The 26192-nt window shown below is 48.5% G+C and overlaps 1 protein-coding gene across 1 annotated transcript in view; it reads right to left on the minus strand.

The window, feature by feature from the left end:
- Positions 1-14481: 14481 nt before the first annotated feature.
- LOC144734590 (neurexin-1-beta-like) overlaps positions 14482-26192 on the minus strand; it is a 530465-nt gene continuing 518754 nt past the window's right edge. The window contains exons 7-8 of the mRNA XM_078616842.1: positions 23593-23972; positions 14482-14784 (exon numbers count right to left, since the gene is read on the minus strand). Of these exons, the coding sequence (XP_078472968.1) occupies positions 14482-14784; positions 23593-23972 (683 nt within the window). The remainder of the gene's footprint in view (positions 14785-23592; positions 23973-26192) is intronic.

A 26192-nucleotide genomic window follows, 5' to 3' on the forward strand; every position in this document is an offset into this window, starting at 1 on the left:
GGTTCGATCCCGAAACCCCTGCTGTATATTTGGAGTATGCGCGCATCTCTCTCTGTTATCATCACGGTGACTGGGACATGTTGACTCCCTCGCCTCGTATACAGGAGGTCGTAGGTTCGATCCCGAAACCCCTGCTGTATATTTGGAGTATGCGCGTATCTCTCTCTGTCTCACTATCACGGTGGCTAGGAGATGTTAACTACCTCGACTGGTATACAGGAGGTCGTAGGTTCGATCCCGAAACCCCTGCTGTATATTTGGAGTATGCGCGTATCTCTCTCTGTCTCACTATCACGGTGGCTAGGAGATGTTAACTACCTCGACTGGTATACAGGAGGTCGTAGGTTCGATCCCGAAACCCCTGCTGTATATTTGGAGTATGCGCGTATCTCTCTCTGTCTCACTATCACGGTGGCTAGGAGATGTTAACTACCTCGACTGGTATACAGGAGGTCGTAGGTTCGATCCCGAAACCCCTGCTGTATATTTGGAGTATGCGCGTATCTCTCTCTGTCTCACTATCACGGTGGCTAGGAGATGTTAACTACCTCGACTGGTATACAGGAGGTCGTAGGTTCGATCCCGAAACCCCTGCTGTATATTTGGAGTATGCGCGTATCTCTCTCTGTCTCACTATCACGGTGGCTAGGAGATGTTAACTACCTCGACTGGTATACAGGAGGTCGTAGGTTCGATCCCGAAACCCCTGCTGTATATTTGGAGTATGCGCGTATCTCTCTCTGTCTCACTATCACGGTGGCTAGGAGATGTTAACTACCTCGACTGGTATACAGGAGGTCGTAGGTTCGATCCCGAAACCCCTGCTGTATATTTGGAGTATGCGCGTATCTCTCTCTGTTATCATCACGGTGACTGGGAGATGTTAACTACCTCGACTGGTATACAGGAGGTCGTAGGTTCGATCCCGAAACCCCTGCTGTATATTTGGAGTATGCGCGTATCTCTCTCTGTCTCACTATCACGGTGGCTAGGAGATGTTAACTACCTCGACTGGTATACAGGAGGTCGTAGGTTCGATCCCGAAACCCCTGCTGTATATTTGGAGTATGCGCGTATCTCTCTCTGTCTCACTATCACGGTGGCTAGGAGATGTTAACTACCTCGACTGGTATACAGGAGGTCGTAGGTTCGATCCCGAAACCCCTGCTGTATATTTGGAGTATGCGCGTATCTCTCTCTGTCTCACTATCACGGTGGCTAGGAGATGTTAACTACCTCGACTGGTATACAGGAGGTCGTAGGTTCGATCCCGAAACCCCTGCTGTATATTTGGAGTATGCGCGTATCTCTCTCTGTTATCATCACGGTGACTGGGAGATGTTAACTACCTCGACTGGTATACAGGAGGTCGTAGGTTCGATCCCGAAACCCCTGCTTTATATTTGGAGTATGCGCGTATCTCTCTCTGTTATCATCACGGTGGCTAGGAGATGTTAACTACCTCGACTGGTATACAGGAGGTCGTAGGTTCGATCCCGAAACCCCTGCTTTATATTTGGAGTATGCGCGTATCTCTCTCTGTCTCATCGTCACGGTGACTGGGAGATGTTAACTACCTCGACTGGAATTTTTTTTTTCTCATTCAGACGCTGTCGCCTCGACAGACCTGGTTTCCACCTGAGGACGGCTGCTTGCGTTGTGGCCGAAACGTCGTGAGAATTATTTTATTATGTTTAATTTTAATTATTTTATTACTTCCCTTCTACGTGACTTTACCGAAAGAACCAAGAAGATACCTCGACTGGTATACAGGATGCCGTGGGTTCAATCCCGACCCTGAGTCCTGCTGTGTATTTGGAGTTTGCGTGTCTCTGTCATCATCACGGTGGCTAGATGTTAACTACCTCGACTGGTATACAGGAGGTCGTGGGTTCGATCCCGACCCTGACGCCTGCTGCTGTATATTTGGAGTTTGCGTGTCTCTCTCTCTCTCTCTCCCTGTAATCGCTTGGATTTTTCTCCAGGTCCTCCGGGTTTCCCCCTCCATATTTAGAATCAACCATCACGCTTTGGGAGTATTTGGTCGCTATCAATTTGCACGCGATCATGAGCCACTTCGTGGAGCTATCACTTGTGGCTGGGTCGCTTCTGAAAATGGAGCTATATAGCTCAGTAGGCCTTTAACTGGTAAAAAAAATGAAATCGTCGTCATTTTCATCTCAATGCCCCCCCCCCACACACCCACCCCACGTTATGGCGTTTGAATGAACGGGCCGTGCTAAATCCGACCAGCAGGCGTCATAACGGCATTCCATGCCAACCACCACGGTCTTAATTCTAGATTTGAAGCTTTCGTGACTGCAAGGATTCATATTCTTAGGTTTTTTCGGTAAAGTCACGTAGGTAAAAAATTAAAATTAATAAAAGTAAAATAAAATAAAAAAATCACGACGTTTCGATTGCAACACAAGCAATCATCATCAGGTATAAATGAAATAGCAACAAAAAATTATAACCAGAAAAAACTATAGACAGACATATAAGCAGACAGATATCACCAAGATACATAGAGAGAGAAGTAACACAGGTACAGAGAGGGAGATCGTCTCTGTGGAGTGGCCTTAAATAGGCAGAGGGGGCGGTGGCAGAGAGATTATTAATTTAAATTTAAATTTTTTACCTACGTGACTTTACCGAAAAAACCTAAGAATACACCACGGTTTTGTAATCAGCAGTGGATACCAGATGAGAGATAAAAAAAAATGTTAACTCCAGATTCTAGAGCTTTTGTTTCGTTTCTGTTATTATTTTTAAATCCAAGGGAAATGGCACTGTAATCCGTCATGTTGTTTGTGCTGGTGTAAACCTCCTTTCATATCCTTTCGTGTGTGTACCTGAGTCGTCTCGTTAGCAATACACTTTTTGAAAAAAATACAGCAAGGTGGGGGGCGGGGGGGAGAAATCTGAGAGCCCCGGGGTTTATTTCACGCACCACGGATCTCTCTTTGTAAAAGAGCCGGGCAAAACGTGGCTAAAAGGGAGGCCCGGTCACACGTGACGCCAATCGAATCAACCCAAACTCCCCAAAACGCGCCTGGCCGACTGCTTCCAACCAGCTCGAGGACGATACTCAAATCCCTCACTTGCGTGTTCGCAGCGCGATATCGCGCACCCGGACACGGATTTTTCTTTGCCTGCCAACAACCACCGTCTATGATAAAAAAAAAACATCATTTTTTTTGTTCCCCCTTCATTTTTTTTCTCAGACGTGTTAAGAGGGCCGGAGTTTGCTCGGCTCACCCGGCACCTCCCCATTGAATCGCTCCCACGTGGGTTCACACTGGCTCCCCCGTCCGCGGTGCTCACCACAAATCTGTTCACCATTGGAACCTCATTTGCCAGTAAAAAATATGATATTTTTTTTTACCCTTCTATCTGGCAACAAAACTGACACCGTTTTTTTACGAGGAGTCATGTTTGCATAGACCACAATACCTGCAGTCATACTTCAAACAAAAAACACAACTCTGATAATGTATGCACTGTCCTTGAAGTTGATTGGTCCACACCCGAGACAGCTTTCCATTGTCTTTGAGTTGTGCGCCTTGTGGCGTCATCTGGTCCAACCCATGTGAGACTAGGCTCTAAGGAAAGCTGTCTCGGGTGTGGACCAATCAACTTCAAGGACAGCGCATACATTATCAGAGTTATGTTTTTTGTTTGCATTATGACTGCAGGTATTGTGGTCTATGCAAACATGACTCCTTGTAAAAAGGTGTCAGTTTTGTTGCCAGATAGAAGGGTTAAAAAACAATTATCAAGTCTATTCACGTTTGCAAATGTGTCGAGTCTCCTACCCCGCTACGTAAACGAGTGCAACGGCAATAATAACGATACTTTGCAATAAAGCGTTTTGGGTTAGATCGCGTAGATATAAATGTGTCGTCGTTAACCCACCACCATCCAACGCAGCCAACGAGTAAGGTTTGTCGCGTAAACAGAACGTGCGGATTCGTTACTAGAACAGCACACCGGTGTGTTGGAGAGTAAATTTACAGCATTTACAATTCGAGTACGACGTTTCGCTGGTGATTACAACCAGCTTCATCGGGCCAATTTTGCCAGAATTGTGAAGACGTCTTCCAAAGCCTATGCGTTAAACTAATGTACCTGCCAACCCCTTATCAGTGCTGCCTACCTTATTACAGACCAATTCAGATCTTATTGGTCACCCCGTGCCCTGACAAATCTCAACGTTCATCCTACAAAGTCCCATCACAAGGGAGAAACACAAACAAATACACAATTTGTTGCCCGTATTGAAACGGCTGTACGCCGTATGGACCTGAAAACTCAATTTCCCTGTACAAGAATGCGGGTAAATCGTATGGGTTGACAGCTATGAACTAACCGCGGTGTAATTTCAACGTCGGGTTCAGTCACTTCTGTCACTGGCAATGGACCAATGCAGCAACCAATACGCGTGGCTGCCCTCTAAGTGAATGTTGTAGTTGCTTGCCCAAGGCATTTTAAAGTCAAATTCAGCCCTCGGTGAGGATAACGCTTCACAATTCCTCACTGATTTAGAGGTAAATGTAAGTTTCGAAATGTTACAGTTGTTGTGGTATATACAGGATGTTCTTAAGATTGCTGTGTGTTTGAGAAGCAAGGTGGTTCGCGGAAGAATACACCATTTTTAGGATTTCCCCTGCGCAAGTGAGCATTGTGGCAGCACTAAGTAGTGGCAATTCCACGATTACATGGCGGGGCCAGTTTATCCATAGGACAATTGCTATAGACTTAGAAAAGTGGTACAGTACAGTATATACAATAACTGAAAGTAGCATTTGTCTTACCAAAGGCTATATTTCAAAAGTTGTAGTCTGAAAAGCGATTGAGTAGCGTATATTTTGAAAGTGTTTTTTTTCAAAACACAACTTAAAGTTTACCACGTTGTTAAATATATACACACACATCCAAATTTTACAAGAACAATTGGACTTTTTCTTTTGTCTTCCTATCTAGAGATTGTTATTCCTCGCATCTAACAACACTCGCGCCCCCTTCCTCTCTCTCTCTGTCTGTGCGCGCAAGGTGGGAGTCCAACCTGCGTGGGAAACACTCCGTAAGGGATCACTGCCAAACCGAGGTCCTTACGCTGTGACCCACAGGGCAGGCCGTTACAACAACAACAACCAAAATAATCATCCGGTTGTAAAATGTCCACAAAGTCTATCAAGGAGCGCTCCGTGTGGTTTTGACCGTCGAGTTGCCACCTGCTCTGCTTTGTTTGTTGTTGTTGTTGTTTTTCTCTCTCTCCCAGGATCGTCTCCTCGCTGAGGTATCTCTCCCCGGGGGAACACCTCGTGAGGTCGTCTCCCCGCGGCATTCTGCGTGAAGTCCCGGTTCTCTGTCAGCGATGTGAAGTCCTCCTCCTCCCTACTCCTCTTCCTCCCTCCTGCTTGACCTCCCTCCGCACGATACCGTCCAGTTTGTGTGTGTGTGTGTTTGCGTGACCTCAGACGCTTGAGAGACGAGAGCCGTTGAGCAGCGTGCGGCTCCGCGTGGTGCTCAGGTAGTGGTATCATTTGCCCCCGGGCTTTCAAAAATACAAATACAACACAAACTGGGCATTGCTCGGACAAATGTGCATTCAAACATCGGTGTGACGTGTTGCATTAGCGCCACGCGCGTCACTAACTCGAGTCCGTGGCTCCGCACGCTTCTTTGCGTACTTTTGAGCCATCGTTCCATTTTTTTCCCCCTCCCCTTTCCTTTGCCGGCGTCCCGACGTTTCGGAGCCACCCGCCGGAGCGGCGCGAGGGGACGGCGTCGTTGGCGTGCGGGCTCCATCCAGCAGTGGGTAGATCACGGCTGACGATGATGAAGATGGCGACGACGACGAACTCAAGTCCTTTGTGTTTGGAGGCGGAGCATAATGACAACAACAACGACATCGCAAGGGACGCAGCGACTTGCCGTGAAGCGAGAGACGTGAGCGGGCAAGCCCCGCGCGCGTGTTTATGCCCAGCTGGGTTCGCTGAACCTTTTCCGCCAACTCAGAAGGTGCGGGGTCCAAGTGCGGGCAAGCTCGTGTCCAGTTTTGAGACTTGCCGCTCGAATCCCGGCACGGCGTGAGATCGCGCGGACCGCGTTCTGTACGGAGTCGGTCCTCGCGAGCCGCGAACGCGACAGAATAAAAAAAGAGAAATCCGCGCGGGACAAAGTTACATTCGGAATCCCGCGCTCGGGGCGACGCGCACTCTTTTGCGCCGTTAGAACGAACAGCGGCACGTTTTACTCCTGAAGCCGTTTCGTTCTCACGTGACGCAGCGAGCCCCCCACCTCCAATTCCACCCGACCCCCAACTCCCCACCACCCCCAACTCCCCACCACCCCCAAATCCCACCACCTCCAACTGCCCCCCACCCTCAACTACCCCCCACCCCAACTCCCCCCCCCACCTCCAACTCCCCCCACCCCGAACTACCCCCCACCCCCAACTCCCCGCCACCCCAACTCCCCCCCACCCCAACTCCCCGCCACCCCCAACTCCCCCCCACCCCGAACTACCCCCCCACCCCCAACTCCCCGTCACCCCCAACTCCCACCCACCCGGAACTACCCCCCACCCCCAACTCCCCCCCACCCCGAACTACCCCCCCACCCCCAACTCCCCGCCACCCCCAACTCCCCCCCACCCCGAACTACCCCCCACCCCCAACTCCCCGCCACCCCCAACTCCCCCCCACCCCCAACTCCCCCCACCCCCAACTCCCCCCCAACCAAACTCCCCACCACCCCAACTCCCCCCCACCCCCAACTCCCCCCCACCCCCAACTCCCCCCCACCTCCAACTCCCCCCCCACCCCCAACTCCCCCCCACCCCAACTCCCCCCCACCCCCAGCTCCCCCTCACCCCCAACTCCCCCCCACTCCAACTCCCCCCCACCCCCAACTCCCCCCACCCCCAACTCCCCCCCACCCCCAAATCCCACTACCTCCAACTCCCCCCCAACCAAACTCCCCACCACCCCAACTCCCCCCCACCCCCAACTCCCCCCCACCCCCAACTCCCCCCCACCTCCAACTCCCCCCCCACCCCCAACTCCCCCCCACCCCAACTCCCCCCCCACCCCCACCCCCAACTCCCCCTCACCCCCAACTCCCCCCCCACCCCAACTCCCCACCACCCCAACTCCCCCCCACCACCACCCCCAACTCCCCCTCACCCCCAACTCCCCCCCACCCGCAACTCTCCCCCCCACCCCCCTTCGTTCGATTCGGTTTCTCACCCTCTCGCTCGCTCTCTTTCCACCACCTCGCGCTCGCAGGAGACGAACGAGGATGCGGAATGAGGCATGCGCACACGACCAAGACGACGCGAGCACCCGCGGGGGGCTTTCTCACGACGGCAAGTCCCATTTATGAATTTCCCAATAGGACAAAAGATTTAAACGCCACACGTTTAACTGAAACTTGCTCAAGGTGTACGTGAAGCGGACCCCCCCCCCCCCCACCACGGGGAACGTCTCGCGAAGAAGCAATGTTTTTGGTGACTTTCCTTTCAGAGAGGTTCGATTTTTATATTCTTGGTTCTTTTTGGGAAAAGTCACGTAGAAGGGAAATAATAAAATAATAAAAATATAAAACAGTAAAAATTATCACGACGTTTCCACTGCAACACAAGCAATCATCATCAGGTGTGAAATCCACAGCAAAATTTTTTGAAAAAAGTGGCAGGAAAAACCGCCACTTTTTTCAAATTTTAAATAAAAATTTAGGTTCGATTTTGTTTTCTTTTTGCTTTGCGTCGCGCGACGGCAAACAGACGCCCTGCCTCCCACGATGGAGCCATCTCCGTCGCGACTTCGTGGACCCCAAGCAATCCCGTCCGCTGGGATGCGCAATGCCACGCGCGGTCTGTCGCTGAGAATGATCTCAAGCCTACGGAGACACGTGCACCTCTTCCAGAACCTCCTCATCCCCCATGGCGCACAAACACCGTACGTTAGCAACAACGTCATCACTGTCATCGGTCGTGATCTCAAGCAAACAGAACTCTTGTTAGGAAAGTAAAAAAAAAATTTCAATCGTTATTTAGAACTCATCCCTCCAAATAAGAAGGTCAGATTATACGTAAGCCTCCTCGATCCATATTGCGAACAGAGTCAGCTTGTGCGGAGCCGCATCTCGGGACGCAGTTGCATTTAGTTGCAATGTAAATCCAAATTGCATACCACGGCGTTCATACTTTGGGTAAGCCAACGAGGGTTGTCTTGTGCGTAAACCGGTCGCTATTGTGCACGATTGGAAATTCCACCACTGTCCTCGGAACTGCTGACGAAGATGAGGTATGGAGACACGTCAAAAAAAAGATCATACCAACAACCGATTCACTCTTAATGCGTCCGATCGCATTAAGCGGCATTGAGCATGGTTAATAGTTATATGGGAGGGTGACCTGGGATTGCCAGGTGTTGCAGGCTTGGGCTGGGAGGTGGCCAGAAGATTGCGGTACAGCAAGGGATTATTGAATGTATCTGTGCGGAGCTCTGCATGGTCGTGCGTTTTCTCCCCGGGAAATGCGGTTTAGCCAAGGCCATCGTTAGTGGCCAATAATTAATTTAATTGCAAAAAAAGTTATTAAGTGTTTATAGCATTAAATGGTAAGTTACAAAGGCTGGGAACACATCCTCATACTACTAACGTTATAGGTGATTCAATGTACGAAGTTTGAATACACAAACGAAGCTCCAGGCAGAATCTACAATCAGTATAGTGCTGGGACATTAGGTCAATTAATGTGGCGGTGATTAATTGGACGTGGTCTTTATGATCATCCTTTTGGTTGGGAGTTAGCAGCTGGTGAAAGTTGTACGTGTGTCCATTTAACTTCTTTCGCGCCGTACGTAGCCAACCCGTGCTAATCGGAGGTATGCATGTAGTTTTGTTGAACTTCTTTCGCGCCGTACGTATCCAACCGTGCTAATCGGAGGTACACGGCTGGCTACCGTGAGCCATCCCCTAACGCACCCAGCTTTCCTTGGGTAAAGATGACCCAAATCCCGTCCTCTATTGTCAGTAAAGCTGTCACGGATGTGACACATCTGAATATATATAGGCAATATATAATGACATGTGTTTTCGTTGCTTGGGGCTATTGGTACAACAATGACTGCACAGCGAATTAAAAAAAGCAATCGCGTTCAAATTGTTTCTGCACTTAATTTTGGCTAAATTCCAGCTCTGCGAATGAAATTATCGGTTTGGCCGTCACGTGACAAATCTCACTGTCACGTGCAGAGGCGAGTGGGAAAGTGATGCCCCCATCTGAGTGTTGTGTGCCGCAGAGGTCACTTGGAAGAAATTGAAATCTACAGGGTGGCCCAAAGAGTCAGAACACACACGGTTATATTTATTTTAACACATCAAATAGGGTTATGTCATTTAATTTAACAACCGTTCTAAAACTGGCTTCCATTAACACGAATGCACGCATGAGTTCCCTTTTGAAATTAATTTAACACTTAAAAAAATATATATTACAGCTTCCTTCTTTAGCACACGTAGAAACGAATTGAACTCGTTCGTCTTTGGTCAATTTTCTTTCCATTTTAAAATTTTTATCTGAAAATTGAAGAAAAAAACCCCGTGATATTAATAACGATAAAGGTTCAATATTAACTTAAATAATAACATGGCCGAGGTTTTTTGTTGCGCTATATCGCGTAAAAAGATAATGTGCCGTTAAACCCGCCACTATTATGAGCTGTAAGCACACTCTAAGCAAGCGATAAGCAGTGTCGGGTTTAACGACACATTTATAGTAACGCGATATCACCTAAAACACCTCTATTATGGATTAATTGGTCGTGAAAGCCTACTTCGTGTTAAAACATAACAATTCAAATGCTTTAATGCCAGTGTTAAAATAAATGAAACAACCATTCGTGTTCTCACTTTTGGGCCACCCTGTAAGAAGCATCATTGCCACACAACTTTGAAAACTCCTGAAGAAAGAGAAAGAAATTGCCACGAGCCTCAGCGACGCTTTTCAGAACATTGACAACGAAACGATACAGGGTTGTCACGTGAACAGAACATGCCAATTCGTTACCAGGACAGCACACCGGTTGTGTTGGAGAGCAAAGCCACAACATTTAAAATCTGGCTGTCGCCTGATGATGCTAATTGTAATTACTGGCGAAACGTCGTACTCCGATTGTAAATGTTGTGGCTTTGCTTTCCAACACACCGGTGTTGCTGTACTAGTAACAAATTGGCCACGTTCTGTTCACGTGACAAACATTACTGATTGGCCGTGTCAGGTGGTGGAGGGTTTAATGACACATTGATATATTTACACGATCTAAGCCCAGAAAAAAACGATACTATGGATGATATCGGTCGCGAAAGCCGACATGTTAAACTATCAAAAACAAATCTCAGAGATTTCCCTTTGATATGCCACTTCCATGGGATTGATCTCCAAACACGAAGAAAGGGTCTTGACTACGCTAAATATCCAAAGGCGATAATACTTTGTCTTGTGACGACGGAGAGCGCAGTCTGCTGCGTAGAATTGAGGATTTAAAAAAAAATTATTTTGTTGCAAAAATAATGAAAAGATGACCTAAATAGTGTGCTCCAGAATGTTCGGAATTACTGTCAAGGATTGTGTCGCACATCTGAAAATAGCCACACACACAAAGAAAAAGATACCCCGTATAGCCTGTAACTGACTGTTGGGGCAAGTGCTGTTAGCGAGCACTTATGAAGGTCGGCACTGCACACGAGGAGGTGGGTGGCCAGCACCACGCCCGGCCGCCTTTGTCTCCCCAGTGGCGATGCTTACTCATTCGAGGTTGAGTCGACCTAAGGGGAGGCCCAGGACCGGTTCAGATAATCGTCACCGGCGTAGGCCGTGAGCGGGAATCGAACCCGAGTTTGCTGGGTTCGTAGCGCAGCGTGGTGCTAACCGCTACACCACCGCTCCCCACCTACACACAGACACGCGCGCACACACAACGCGCACAAACGCGCGCGCGTTATTATTATTTTACTTTTTTTTTGTGCAAAATATATTTTGATCTATGGCCGAGGCCTTGTAGGAGCGATTTGACTGGCTCGGTGGGATTGCCTAAATTGGCGGGAGTGCTGTTGCCGCAATGCGAAGTTGTCTGATGAGGTAATCAATCAGTGCCCACGGGCAAGCGCGTGGCAATTTGTGTTTGCATCCCCTCGACAGCTCAAGTCTTCCAGAGGACGGGGTCAAAGGGTCATACGCGCAAAACCTCGCAGTCGATGGCGGGCGCTATTGCTGGAGAAAAAAAAAAACCGCAAGCAAAAAGCGCGGGGTCCCCAAGAGGCTCAGGGTGGACCCCAGATTCAGGAGAAGACCAAATAAAGCCCCCAGGCGTTCGCCAAATATCAGCACAGAATTCACATCCACTTGCATACAAAATCCAACCAACACTACATCTCTGCCTTGTCTGTCTTTTCTGCGTCTCTCTCGTTTCTCTACATCTCTATCTTGTTACTATCTCTGTCATCTCACTACATCTCTGCCTTGTCTGCATCTCTCTCATCTCACTACATCTCTGCCTTGTCTGCATCTCTCTCTCATCTCACTACATCTCTGCTTTGTCTGCATCTCTCTCTCATCTCTCTACATCTCTATCTTGTTACTATCTCTCTCATCTCTCTACATCTCTGCCTTGTCTGCATCTCTCTCATCTCTCTACATCTCTGCCTTGTCTGCATCTCTCATCTCACTACATCTCTGCCTTGTCTGCATCTCTGTCATCTCTCTACATCTCTGCCTTGTCTGCATCCATCTCTCATCTCTCTACATCTCTGCCTTGTCTGCATCCATCTCTCATCTCTCTACATCTCTGCCTTGTCTGCATCTCTCATCTCACTACATCTCTGCCTTGTCTGCATCTCTCTCTCATCTCACTACATCTCTGTCTTGTTTGTATCTCTCTCATCTCTCTACATCTCTGCCTTGTCTGCATCTCTCATCTCTCTACATCTCTGCCTTGTCTGCATCTCTCTCTCATCTCACTACATCTCTGCCTTGTCTGCATCTCTCTCTCATCTCTCTACATCTCTGCCTTGTCTGCATCTCTCTCATCTCACTACATCTCTGCCTTGTCTGCATCTTTCTCATCTCACTACATCTCTGCCTTGTCTCTATCTCTCATCTCTCTACATCTCTGCCTTGTCTGCGTCTCTCTCATCTCTCTACATCTCTGCCTTGTCTGCGTATCTCTCATCTCTCTACGTCTCTGCCTTGTCTGCATCTCTCTCTCATCTCTCTACATCTCTGCCTTGTCTGCGTCTCTCATCTCTCTACATCTCTGCCTTGTCTGCATCTCTCTCTCATCTCTCTACATCTCTGCCTTGTCTGCATCTCTCTCTCATCTCTCTACATCTCTGCCTTGTCTGCGTCTCTCTCATCTCTCTACATCTCTGCCTTGTCTGTATCTCTCTCTCATCTCTCTACATCTCTGTCTTGTTTGTATCTCTCTCTCATCTCTCTACATCTCTGCCTTGTCTGCATCTCTCATCTCTCTACATCTCTGTCTTGTTTGCATCTCTCTCTCATCTCTCTACGTCTCTGTCTCTTGTCTGTACATTATCTCTTCTGCCTCACTCGGGAATTTACTAATTGAAAGGGGGGAGGGGTAAAACATAATTTCTGATGAGGGAGGGGGGGGGCCCAATTGGCCAGCACCGCCTATCATTTATAGGCACGGATGTGTGTACGCAACACACACCAGCCGTATGTATGTGTGTATGTTGATCTTCTTCCGCGCCGTACGTAGCCAACCGTGATAATCGGAGCCGTGTGAGCAAAAAGCACACGTGGTTTACCCGCGCACAATCGCAACACCGGGTAGCGGTCTGGTATGCGAATCACGCACACACCTGCTCAGGTACGGGCACGCACAAGCACGCCCTCTGTATCTCTAGCACTTAAAACTAAACTATAAATATTTTTATTGTATTATACCAGGTAAAGGCCCACTAAGCGACGTGGCACTTTTTCAGAAGCGACTTGGCCACAAGTGATAGCTCAGCGAAGTGGCTCGTCGTCATCGTCGTATGGAAATTTTATCGCAGCGAAACACTCGAAACGCGTGATGTCGATACGAAATGTGTGGAGGGAACAACCGGTGGACCTGGAGAAAAATCCACGCAACCACAGGGAGAGAGAGAGAGAGAGACCATGCAAACTCCAAATAAATACAGCAGGGTCGAAGTCGAACCCACGACCACCTGCATACCAGGCGAGGTAGTCAACATATCGTCACCTACGGCCTTGCTAGTGCATTGCCAAAGAAAGGGACGTGGGGGGAGAGAGGCCGGACGATGAACGACGTTGAATGATGCACCACGTTTGGCTTTGAGAGGTGAGAACGACAGAGCAAGAATAAAGTGATTTCATCCGTGCAAAATAAAAAAAACCAAATTGCCTTCATGAACCACGCCGATTTGGTGGTTGCGCAAGAATGGTGCAGAAGCATCGTGAAACACGCCGAGACAAATATGGTGGGAAAATAAATAAATACAGCACTTTGTGTTTCTTGAGATTGTGCCGTTAGGCGCAATAACAACAAAAAACAACAATAAAAAAAGATGCCAATTCCTCCCGACCGACCACCCATCCACCACCCCAGAGAGAGAAAAAGAAAGAAAATCCCGGCTCAAGTTATTGGGTGCTTGCAGCGCGTATTATCAGTGGCGGCGTATAACAACAACAGCAGCAGCAGCAGCAGCAAACAACAGCGACGGCGATAAAGAACCAGCCTCTAATTCTTCATCCGGCGGTGAAGGATGAGAGAACAGGGTTCAGGCTTTTGACGTCTGCGGCGACACCTGACGCTTTGGTATTTCCCGGTGCCCTGCCGCCCTTCATGCGGTCGCACAAATCGGGCCCCAAAAAGTTTGTCGTCGTTCAAAATGTTCACGCCCAACTCTGCCCATCAGACAAAGCCGCACACGTCGCCCGCATGTGTCCATGCCCCACCCCCCCCCCCCTTTTGTATCATCTCCCCCCAGCTCCGCCACCCAGACAACATCGATCGCACTCCCGCTCCCTTCACCGCTTTCGTGCCATTTTAATAATCCCTCGATGGGTGACAGCTTCCCTACCCCACCACCGTCGCGCTCACACGCCTGGTTTAACCTCTTGACCCATCTCAGGCCCGCGCCACCCAGCCGCCACTTCGCTCAGCGTGCCGCACACCACCGACCCACGTCAGGGCCATCTCCAGCACCACGGACAGTTTCGGTGGGGGCGGGGGAGTGGGGCGATGCGTGGCACCCCCTGCTAGTGCGCACAACTGCCCTCCCTCCCTCCCTCCCTCCCTCCCTCCCACTCTTCCTAACATTCCCTGGATATTCCACAGCGAGCCGATGGTGGGAAGGGAGAGGGAGGGTAGTGGAGGAAGAAGAAGAACAAGAAGGCAGTAGGAGGAGCAGGAGTGACGGGCAGGCGGGCTTCCATCCTCAGACAAAATACTCCTTGTCCTTCCCGCACGGGCTGCTGGCGCCAGTGTGTGCGGGCGACGTCTTGGCTCCCTTAGCCGGGGAACCGCCGCCGGCGGTGGCCGCTGCGGCGCCGTCACGAGCCCCCCCGCCGCTGGCCGTGCCGCCGGGCGTGCCGTCGCGGCTCTGGTACTTGTACATGGCGTAGAGCAAGATGAGGATGCACAGGGCGGCGGCGGCCACGATGCCGGCCACCATCCCCGTGGTGCTGCCCGACTCTGGCACGGCCTCGGCGACGCCCGGAATTCCCATGGGGTCCTCGGCCTGCGAGCGGCAACGGGCACAGGGTGGGGAAGTGGGGGGGGGGTGGGGGTGTTCGCTTCCGTGAAGGGCTGGTACGCACCGTTCAGCCGCACGGTCAAAGCATCGCGGTGGGTCCCGTCCACCGCCGGACGGCGCAAGTGGTTAAGTTTATTTCGAGAGGTGCAGCGCCGCTGTTTGTAAACAGACATTGTTTGTGTTACTCACCGCAGAGAACTGTAGCGACACGATAGTAACTCTTTCTAGATTTGAAGTTTTCGAGACTGCAAGGATTCATAGTCTTTGGTTTTTTCGGTAAAGTCACGTAGGTAAAAAATTCTAAATAAATTAAATCATGTTTCGGAAGCAACACAAGCCTCCGTCGTCAAGGAGGCTTGTGTTGCTTCGGAAACGTCGTGATTTAATTTATTTTAATGTTTTACCCATGTGACTTCACCGAAAAAAACAGACAGTAACTCTATGATAGCTGGCCCCAAAACGTGCCACAAGCCCTCCCGCGTGGCCGTTTGCTTCCGATTCCGTTTGGAATCGATTAAATTCCGTTCATAGTCGATTTCGTTCCGATGACGTACACGTGAGTAATCGTAAACGAAATTTGGAAGAAAAACTGATGACGTACACGTACATAGACGCACGTCATCGAGAACGGGAAAGGGTTAATCGCCACCTGCAACCGCTTTGTCCACATCTGAGTGAGGAGTTGTGCAACAGTGACGTGTCTGTGCGTGCCCAAAGTGTCTAGCCATGCCCTCAACAGCAGAGATCCACCCCATTCCTGGTAAGCTCACCTACTAAAAAAAAAAATATTGGTAAAGATTGATGAAATCCTGCATGTGAGAAGAAAACGCAACATTTTCAGCGACAAACGATGACACTGCAGCGAGAGAAGGTCGTTTTGCAGTGACAATACTGACTCCTCCGTGTGTGTGCGGATGTTGAACTTGTTTCGCCACCGTACGTAACAAACCGTGCTAATCGGAGGTGCGGGGGAAGAGGACATCGACCTAAACACGCAAAACAGCAGCTAGGCTGCTCAAGCACGGTGATTTTTGTGAACGCGTTTTAAATGGGGACGATTGCATTTCTTCTTGAGCAAAACAACTTTCCTGGGGGATGTGAAACAGCGGCACGTGACCGGTAAATTGAGGGCAATGAATTGACAATCTGGGCGAAATTCTATGGGGGGGGGGGGTGGGTGGGGGATACTTTTCTTAACGAATCACGTGGACTTCTCCACAAATCTGGCTGTCGCCTGATGAAGCTGGTTGTAATTCCTGGCGAAACGTCGTACTCAGATTGTAAATACTGTGGCTTGGCTCTCCAACACACCGGTGTTGATGTACTCGTGACGAATTGGCACGTTCTGTTTACGTGGCAACCCTTACTAGTTGGCTGTGTCGGGTGGTGGCGGGTTTAACGACACATTTATATATTTACCCCAAAAAAACCCTTTATTATGGATGATACTGGTCGCAAAAGCCTACGTGTTAAACTAATTTCCCTTGTTAGCAAAAGACACTTTTGTCCCCCGGCAGAAAATAACGACAGAATTTAAGCTTCTGCCTAATTTAAAGGCATGCCTGTTGAATAATTACACGAAGCTCTACATATAATCTTGATGGTAACTTTATATCAACAGATATAATTAGTTATATTGCGAGCGCAGCTGTTGCGATGATTATTTTGATATCGAGAAGTAAAATAGTTTGAACGTGGGTCAATTATTTGAAAATGTGCACTCGGGGTTATTCCAATTAATTAATTCTCGCTGTGCAATATGATTGCCTTGCACTATATATGTACTTTTAAAAAAATTAATGGTTAAATCACCATTTCTTCGTGTTGTAAAACACTGTGTAACAACTTTTTTTTGTTCCTGGGCAATGAGTGTTAAATCCTAATTGCTATACTTTTGAGGCATATGCAATTAGAAAACGCCACTTACTACCCAGGAACAAAAAACGTGTTATATAGTGAAATCAATCCTAAATATTAGTTGATAATAATGGAAATGTCAATTTCATTTATGTTTTCTTCCACGTTGGCTACACTATTTTAACAATCTGTTGGCTGTACCTTCTAGCGCCCCTTAATTTTAACGAGCTTTGTCACATTTGGAAGTTTGCTAATTCAAATTCTCGTCAAAGACCAACTGGGCACATTATCACCACCACCACCACCACCATTATCATCATCCCCTCATCAATAAAGTAAGAACCAATTTGTAGAATGTTAACACTGCCAAGTTCTGAACCAATAGATTTGAAAATGCCGTACGACCATTGCCTGGCCACATTGCACGCCTAAGCCTGCAACACTCTGACTATTACTACACAGTCTCCCGTTGAAGTACTAACCAGGCCCACGACCGCTTAGCTTTGAAGATCTCAGAAGGTCAGGGACACGAAGAGCGTTTCGCTCATAGGCGTTTAGAATTCTCTGCTATCGTGAAATGAAGCACTTTAGAGAAGATGGGATTAAAAATAAACATCCTTGTGGATAAATACATACGTGACCTTGCGCTGCATTTGCAATCACAGTTGCGTGTGTTGTGCACGCCACACAAGTGTATAGGGGCAAAAAAACACAACACCATTAAATTTCGATTTAAAGCTTTCGTGACTGCAGGGATTCATCTTCTTGGTTCTTTCGGTAAAGTCACGTAGAATGGAAATAATAAAATAATAAAAATAAAACATAATAAAATAATTCTCACGATGTTTCGGCCACAACGCAAGCAGCCATCCTCAGGTGAAGAACAGGTCTGTCGAGAAGACATAGTCTGAAAGTTCTTCACCTGAGGACGGCTGCTTGCGTTGTGGCCGAAACGTCGTGAGAATTATTTTATTATGTTTTATTTTTATTATTGTATTATTTCTATTCGTACACAGTCTCCCGTTGAAGTACTAACCAGGCCCACGACCGCTTAGCTTTGAACATCTCACGAGGTCAGGGACACGAAGAGCGTTTCGCTCATCGGTGTTTAGAATTCTCTGCTATCGTGAAATGAAGCACTTTAGAGAAGATGGGATTTAAAAAAAAACATCCTTGTGGATAAATACATACGTGACCTTGCACTGCATTTGCAATCACAGTACGTGTGTTGTGCACGCCACACAAGTGTATAGGGGCAAAAAAAAAACCAACACCATTAGTTGTCACTTCACCGTTGTAATGTGTGAAAAATACTAGGCCCTGAAGCCAGCGGGGGAAATTCCACATTCCTATGGAAGGGGCAAGCGTATTCATACAAAAACCACTGTTGACACCCCCCACAAAGTTAAACTCTTTTTTCATCGACCTCTGAGGGATGATGGGCTGAGTGAACCCCCAACCAGCACTTGAACTCACAACCTTTCCATTTTCTTCTTCTTGGTTCTTTCGGTAAAGTCACGTAGAAGGGAAATAATAAAATAATAAAAATAAAACATCATAAAATAATTCTCACGACGTTTCGGCCACAATGCAAAGCAGCCGTCCTCAGGCGAAGAACAGGTCTGTCGGAAAGACAGCGTCTGAATGAATCCCTGCAGTCACGAAAGCTTTAAATCGAAATTTTACCTTTTTCATTGTGAGCCGTTTCACCGTTACCCACTGAGCCACCAGGCCATCATAAAAATTATTTAGATGCATTGGGGTGCCGTGGTTGCGAGGCGTTACCTCCCTCGCCTGGTACGCAGGAGGTCGTTGGTTCGACCCTGACCTTGACGCCTGCTGCTGTATATTTGGAGTTTGCATGTTCTCATGTTCTCCCCGTGGTCGCGTGGATTTTTCTCCAGGTCCTCTGGTTTTTTCCCTCCATATTTAGATACATGCGTTTAGATTATTCGGCTGCTATAAATGTCCGAGTGATAAGCCACTTCGTTGAGCTATCATTTGTGATAGTCAGTTCGCTTCTGAAAAATAACTATATAGCTCAGTGGACTTCATCCGGAAAAAAAGGTTGGAAATGTTGGAAAATCATGTAATGTTATTTCGAATTATCAGAATAGTAGGATAATTTTTTCCCAAAACACCTTTGCCTGCTCGGCTGCCTTGTTTGGGCAACTGGCACAGTTTATTATGTATGGCATTTCAGTTTTATATTGTACAATGACTGGGCAGCAGACCTGAAAATCGATTGTCTAAGGAAGGCAGGCTTGTCGGAGTCAAAGAGCCTGCCTCTTAATCCCAAGGTCCACTGGTTTGAGCCCTGTGCCACCTAAATTATTTCTCTGAGACGTTCTCAAAAAAATGCTGGCCAGGACCCCTCAACGTCACACACACACAACAACAACAACAAAGTGTTTGTGAGTCTGGCCCAATTGTGTTCCTTGCACAAATAGCTAAAGCTCGGCAAATACCCCCCCCCACACACCTGCCATTGTATAAGCATTCACAAGACTAGATTTATTTTGTTAAAACTTCATTCTGACCTAACCTGCCACCACCTTCCTCCTCGCGTTGTTTATAAGCTGTCATCGGCTATTTTTATTTACGCGGTATTTTCAGACCCTTGCTTGTGAAGTTACACAATTCACTTCTCCATTCCAAGACTCCCAATCTGCCTCTCCGCTACAGCTTTCACCCTGGTGAAGCCCTAAACAGCCATCATTATTCAATCCACATCGCGCGTGGTGACTGAGACCATTTTACTTATCTGAGCTTTGACATGCTGAGACATGTAATTTGTACGATATCATAATCACTAGATCACATGATGTACGGTGTACTGCATTGTTCTAACAAAGAACAAAAGAAAGAAACGCCAAGTGTGTTTAAAGAGATCGCCAGTAGTTTCATCAGAACCTGGTCAACGGCATTGCCATAGGATGCATTATATATTCTTATAATGTCATTCTATTTGACTTGTTTTTGTGTTTCTAATAACTGCCTTTATAAGTATTAAACAACCATATTCTTGCGTACAATGGACAACTCAAATACACACGGCATATAACGGTGCACATTCAATTGAATTGCAATTAAAACTGGACTTCCCAATTATTGAAATAATCGATTACGCTGCCGATTACCGATTCGATTGTTCGACGAATCAGATGACTGGAAAATATTTGGTGGGGGGAAAAATAAATCTCGCATTTGTCGTCAACCATGCCGCTGGACGGGAGGTGATGGGCATGGATTGATGATGTCATCAGCATCATCAACGACGTCATCGGCATCATCGATGACATCAGCGGCATCATCAACGATATCATCGGCATCGTCAACGACGTCATCGGCATCATCAACGACGTCATCGGCATCATCAACGATGTCATCAGTATCATCAATGATGGCAGTGACATCATCAACGATGTCAGCGACATCATCAACGACGTCATCGGCATCATCAACGACGTCAGCGGCATCATCAACGACGTCATCAGCATCATCAACCGCGTCACCCTTGTAGGGGGTTTCCCACCTTGTTTGTTTTCTATTTCATTTATACCTGATGATGATTGCTTGTGTTGCAATCGAAACGTCGTATGCTATTATTTAATTTATTATTTTCTCTTTATACGTGACTTTACCGATAGAACCAAAGAGTAATTCCTGCAGTCACGAAAGCTCCAAATTAAGTTTGAGCTGTCTCTTTCCTCTGTATTATTATTCGTTAACACATAGGCTTTCGTGACCAATAATATTCATAGTAAAGTTCCACTGGTGATTTACAACCGTAAGGCTGGTCGCAGTCACCAACGCAACGTCAGGGTATCTCATGTTGTAAATGTTGTGGGTTTTCTGTCCAACACACCACCGGTCAGTGTTGAAGCAGTAACTAATTGGCACGATTTGTTCACGTGACACGCCTTACCCGATTGGCTGTGTCGGGGTGGTGGCGGGTTTAATGGCACATTTACATTTACGCGATCCGACCGAAAAAACTTCATTATAAATCATTGTTGTTGTTGTTGTTGCATTTGTTTATGGTGGTGGGGAGGCGACTTCAACATTTGTAAACGTGAACAGACTTGTGGTGAACGACCGAGGAGGGTCTATGGGAGGTGCCATGTGTGAGCATTGCGAACTCTGCCCTCTAATGTGTCTGGAAATCGCTTGGGACAGAGCGAAAACAAACTTCCCTCAAGTCATCGAACTATAGTATGATTCATCTTAACGACCACGACTGTAAACGATGCATTGCTTAACGATGGGCCTCCATGGAGCCCAATGTGTAGTATATTGTAGTGTATAATGTAGTGTATAGTAGTGTATTGTATAGTAGTGTATAATGTATTTTATTTTATACCTACGTGACTTTACCGAAATAACCAAAGAGTATAGTGTATAGTAGTGTAGTGTATAGGAGTGTTGTGTGTAGTGTATAGTAGTCTAGTGTATAGTGTAGTGTATAGTAGTCTAGTGTATAGTGTAGTGTATAGTAGTGTCGAGTAGAACCCCTCTTAACGACCACCCCTGTTAACAACAAATCGCTTAACGACGGGCCTCTATAGATCCCAATGTGTTCGCTTACTGATCATTCTGCTGTTAACGGCTGGCTGTTGCAGGTGTAGTGACGTAAATGGAGTGACTAGGGCGCTTAGCGCCAGCTGTCACAAGAGTGGAACTGTGGGTGAGAGAGAGGGCAAGTGAGGAAGTGGCAGTCTGGGTGAACCCGAGAGGACACGTGACCAGGACAGGGTAGCGAGGGGGCCCAAAGGGTGGCTTGAGGGACACGTGATGCTCGGTCGAGAACCTTCTGGTGAGATCCAGAAGGGGGGCGTGGCCGAAGGCGGAGCGAGGCCACGCCTCTAGGGAGCATAAAAGGGATGTCCCGAGAGCAATCGCGGCTGTCTGCTGAAATGGAACCCGTCGGTGCTACATATCTTCGATCTTCGATCTTTGGTCTTTACGGTCGTCATCGTGGGTCAGGCAGTGTGTTAGCTGACTGACCCGGTTATGTAGTTACCCCGTTGTGGTCTAGTTAACCAGTGTACATTTATGTAGTTATCCTGTTGGGGTCGTGTAATAAACATGTTGCCTCTAAGTTCAAGTGTGTGCCTCCATAGAACCCACTACGCAGGTATTGTAAATATTAATTAATGCATTGATTAACCATGTTTCTTTTAATAATATGTGTTTTATAATGGTGTTAGTATCGTTATGTATTAATATGCATTGCTTAAATATTATAAAGTACGTTTTTTGGGTGAAAAAGGGTAACTTTCGATGCTATCCGAACGAATAAAGCCTTTAACGTGTATTTCCTATACTCGCTTAACGACCAAATCACTTAACGACGGGTTTTGTGGAACCAATTGCCATCGTCAAGAGGGGTTCTACTGTGTGTCGCTTGCCAATTTATCGCGCGTTACACGCGGCAAAGCGGCACGGGATGATTATCGCCGCACGCGGACACGCCTGTCAATCGAGCCACTCAACAATTTGCGACATGCTACACGCGGTACACTGACGCGCAATTCTTCACGCCTCGGGGGAACGTAGGAAGTGACGACAAGGCACCGGTAGCATCATCTGCAGTGGCCGTGGTCGACCTCTTGACCTTGGCCTGTATATATCAGAGCTCACATTCCCGACAGCTGGAGGTGGTTGATGAGCCATCAGGGAGCAGATGAGCTGTGGCAAAGTGTGCCGCAGCTCAATCAATCGATCAATCGATTGACATCTCTTTGCTGGTCCCGCAGCGATCAGTTCACCAGTTTCTGAGCAATAACCACCACCCCAGGACCCCAGGATTGGCAATACCTACACAAATATTGCTATGCTATCGTCAAGATCCTTTAAAAAATACCTTTATTTTGATATTTCATGGTGACTCTGGGATCAATGGCAACCCAATATTTTCAATCCGGTGACAAAATTACCCAGAATGCACCAGCAGCACTCTACAACACCTGTTTTATGCATGGTGCTGAGTATATATAAACACTCAATAATTGGCTGAAAACATCTTCATCACATAGACGACTGCAGAGCTTGAGAAATTGTTGGTAGTGGTGGCTCACTGCCTGGCTGATGCTGCCTTCCAGCTCGTTGTGGTTCCTCGGAAATCATGAGCGATGCAATTTGCATCTCGCAATCGACTACACTGCGTAAAACTACCATTATTTAAACAAATTTTTTATTTTACCAGGAAAGGCTCACTGAGCTATACATAGCTCTCTTTCAGAAGTGACCTGGCTATCACAAATAAAAGCTCAACCAAGTGGCTTGTCATCACCGTGTGGAAATTTACAGCAGCCGAATACTCTAAACGCGTGATGCTGATTCTCAATGCGGAGGGAAAACCCCGCAGGAGCCGGAGAAAAATCCATGCGACCAAGGGGAGAGAGAGAGAGAGACACGCAAACTCCAAATATGCACAAGGCTTCAGGATCGGGATATGCATGTATGTTGAACTTCTTTCGCACCGTACGTAGCCAACCGTGCAAACCGTACGGACTGACGAAGAACAACTCCGAGCGATTCAGCCGTTCGCTCACTGTGCGTGCGTGCGTGCGTGAGCGTGTCCGTGTGTGTGTGTGAGAGTGGGGAGCGGTAGTGTAGTGCTTAGCGCGCTGCACGACAGACCTGGCGACCCGGGTTCGATTCCCGCTCATGGCCAACACTAGTGACGATTATCTGAACCGGTCCTGGGCCTCCCCTAGGTCGACTCAGCCTCAAATTAGTACCTGGTGCGGTGTGTAAACATCGCCACTAGGGAGACAAAGGCGGTCGGGCGTGGTGCTGGCCACCCACCCTCTCGTGTACCGTTCCGGCCTCCATAGGTGCTCGCTAACAGCACTTTCCCCTACAGTCTGTTAAGGCTACACGGGGGATCTTTGTGAGAGTGGGTAGGGGGGCCACCCCCCCACAGCTCACCTCAACGCCCGCACGCCGCACCGTCGGGAAGGTGGCGTTCAGCTCCCCGTAGCCACGGCCCTCTTCCCCGTCTTCCGCCGCACCGTGCGGTGGCTGCTGCTGCTGCGGGTGCTTCACCTCGTGCGGCTTCACCTCGTGCGTGTTCATGTTGCCCACGTGCGGCCGCAGCGCCACGGGCGTCAGCGTGGGCGCGCCGTGGCCAGCAGTGGAGCTGACGGGGGCGCCTGTTGACCGCTGGGGATCTCCGTCGCCGCCGCCCCGACCTCCTCCACCTCTTCCCGCATCGCCGCCGCCACCGCCTCCTCGTCGACCGCCGCCGTCCCATCGAGGAACGTGGGTTCTGTAGCTCCCCTCGTACGTGGCCAGGGACATCGTCTTGCCTGCGCACAAGTGACGCAGAGCGCCGGACGTTGAACGATCGCGCCGAGGGCGAGGAGGATTTTGCGGTGTCTTTGACGTTTCGCTCCACGTGCCGTCAAGAAGTTAACGTGGTTCGTGAAGAACCTCCCGAGCTCGCGGAGCAATAAGCCGGAACATCGTGTGCCGAACGACGCGCGGCACGAACCCCAAAGACACATCGGAGAGAGCGATATTACTCAACAAGTTCAGAAAAATGGGATTACGCAATGCTCTCGAACATGCGCTTGTATCTGGAAATATTCAAGTGTTAGTACGAAGGGCGACAGATAGCTATCGGTGCCAAGTGCAGTTTGTATATTTGCAAATAGCCCATTGGGATGTTTGGGTAATGCCACGAATGCGTGTTTGGTTTCACGTGGGAGCACACCAGAGTACCTGGAGAAAAACCAATCACACACAACAAAGGGGAGGAGGTGAATTGCAAAGTTTCCGGACAGACGACAATTCAACCCATTTGCTGTGCTTGCCATCTTCTGCTCACTTCTCAGCCCGCGACTAAAACAACCGGTGTTCCCAGGACGTCTACCGCTGCACGTACCAAGCCAGGATCTTATCTGCTGAGCTTCTGAGGACCAACGGGATCAGACGTACTCGGGGTGATTTGCTCCGAGGCTTGATGATGATGATGGTCATGAGGCCTCCTTTGCCAGTACCAAAATATAATAAAGAGTTTTTTCCCCTTTTTTTCTGGCAACAAAACTGAAACCTTTTTTTGCGAGGAATTATGCTTACATTAACCACAATACTTGCGGTCAGAATGCAAACAAATAATGTATGCATTGTCCTTGAAATTGATTGGTCCACACCTGAGACAGCTTTCCTTAAAGCCTAGTCTCATACGGTGTTCGACCAGATGACGCCAAAAGGCGCACAACTCAAAGACAATGATGATGTTTGATGACGTTGCAATGATCTGGAGCAGGAAAGGGGATCCATTCCTTGACATTACACGGGCATCCGGAGTACCGTGCGGGCAATCTAAGCTGTGTTGGGTGATGATAATGATTACGATGATTGGTAATGATGATTATGATTTATGATGATGGGCAAAGCGATAGGAATATAATAGTCGTCAATTTTCACAGGAGCTCGCACTCACTCCCTGTAAGTCGCAATCACGTCAGAAAGGTTTTAGCTCGTTAAGGGCTTCACTTGCACACGTGTGTATGTGTGTGTATGTGTGTGTGTATGTATGTGTGAATTGGCACAGTAGGGGGGCACAGGTGGTGCATCGGCCAGCCACCTCAGTCAGCCAACCCATGGCACCTGCTGGTTCTGTCCCGTGGCCTCATTGCCAGCAGGCGGGCGACACTTCACGTGGCCTTAACGTGCACGTAGCCTGGCACAGGCGCCGTAGTGACGCCACCGCCACTGAGTGGCGAATGGCGTTGTTGTTGTGAGAAGTTATGGGCAGCCGTAGGACAGTGGGCGTGTAGCGGTTAGCGTGCTGCGCTTCGAACCCGGAGACCCGAGTTCGATTCCTGCTCACGGCCAACACCAGTGACGACGTTTATTTGAACCGGTCTTGGGCCTCCCCTAGGTCGACTCAGCCTCAAATGAGTACCCGGTGCGTTGTGTAAAACATCGACACACGGGAGACAAAGGCGGCCGGGCGTGGTGCTGGCCCGCCCACCCTCTCGTGCGCCGTGTCGGCCTTCATTGGTGCTCGCAAACAGCGTTTGCCTCGACAGCCTGCTCAAGGCTACACGTGCGAATCGTTGTCTGTTGTTGTTGTTGTTGCACGCGAGGAATTACGCGCAGTGGCAGTTGAGCGGTGAGCGCGTGGCGCTCCGAACCCGGCGACCCGCATTCGATTTGCCGCTCATGACCAATAACAGCGTTGAGTGTCTGAGCCCCGGTCCTGGGCCTCTGCCCTCGAGGTCGACACTGCCTGGAACGAGCGCTGTGCCTGGCGCCTCGTGTGCAAACATCGAACAGAGTGGCACTCGCGAACAGCGCTTACCCCCCAAGAACCCCTGTTCAATCTTCTTGGTTCTTTGGTTCTTTCGGTAAAGTCACGGGCATATTATTTCGGTAAAGTGCACGGGCATATTGTGACTTTGAAACCCCCCGCCCACCTCCTACGCATTTCACAAGTAATGACTAATCCCATATCTGCATTTCCCATAAATGTGCAAAATTCCTCTTGATATGCAAACTATTTTGTCAAGGCGCTCTTC

Source organism: Lampetra planeri, chromosome 52, assembly GCF_965212315.1.
Source record: "Lampetra planeri chromosome 52, kcLamPlan1.2.h2, whole genome shotgun sequence".
In the NCBI taxonomy this organism is placed as follows: domain Eukaryota; kingdom Metazoa; phylum Chordata; class Hyperoartia; order Petromyzontiformes; family Petromyzontidae; genus Lampetra; species Lampetra planeri.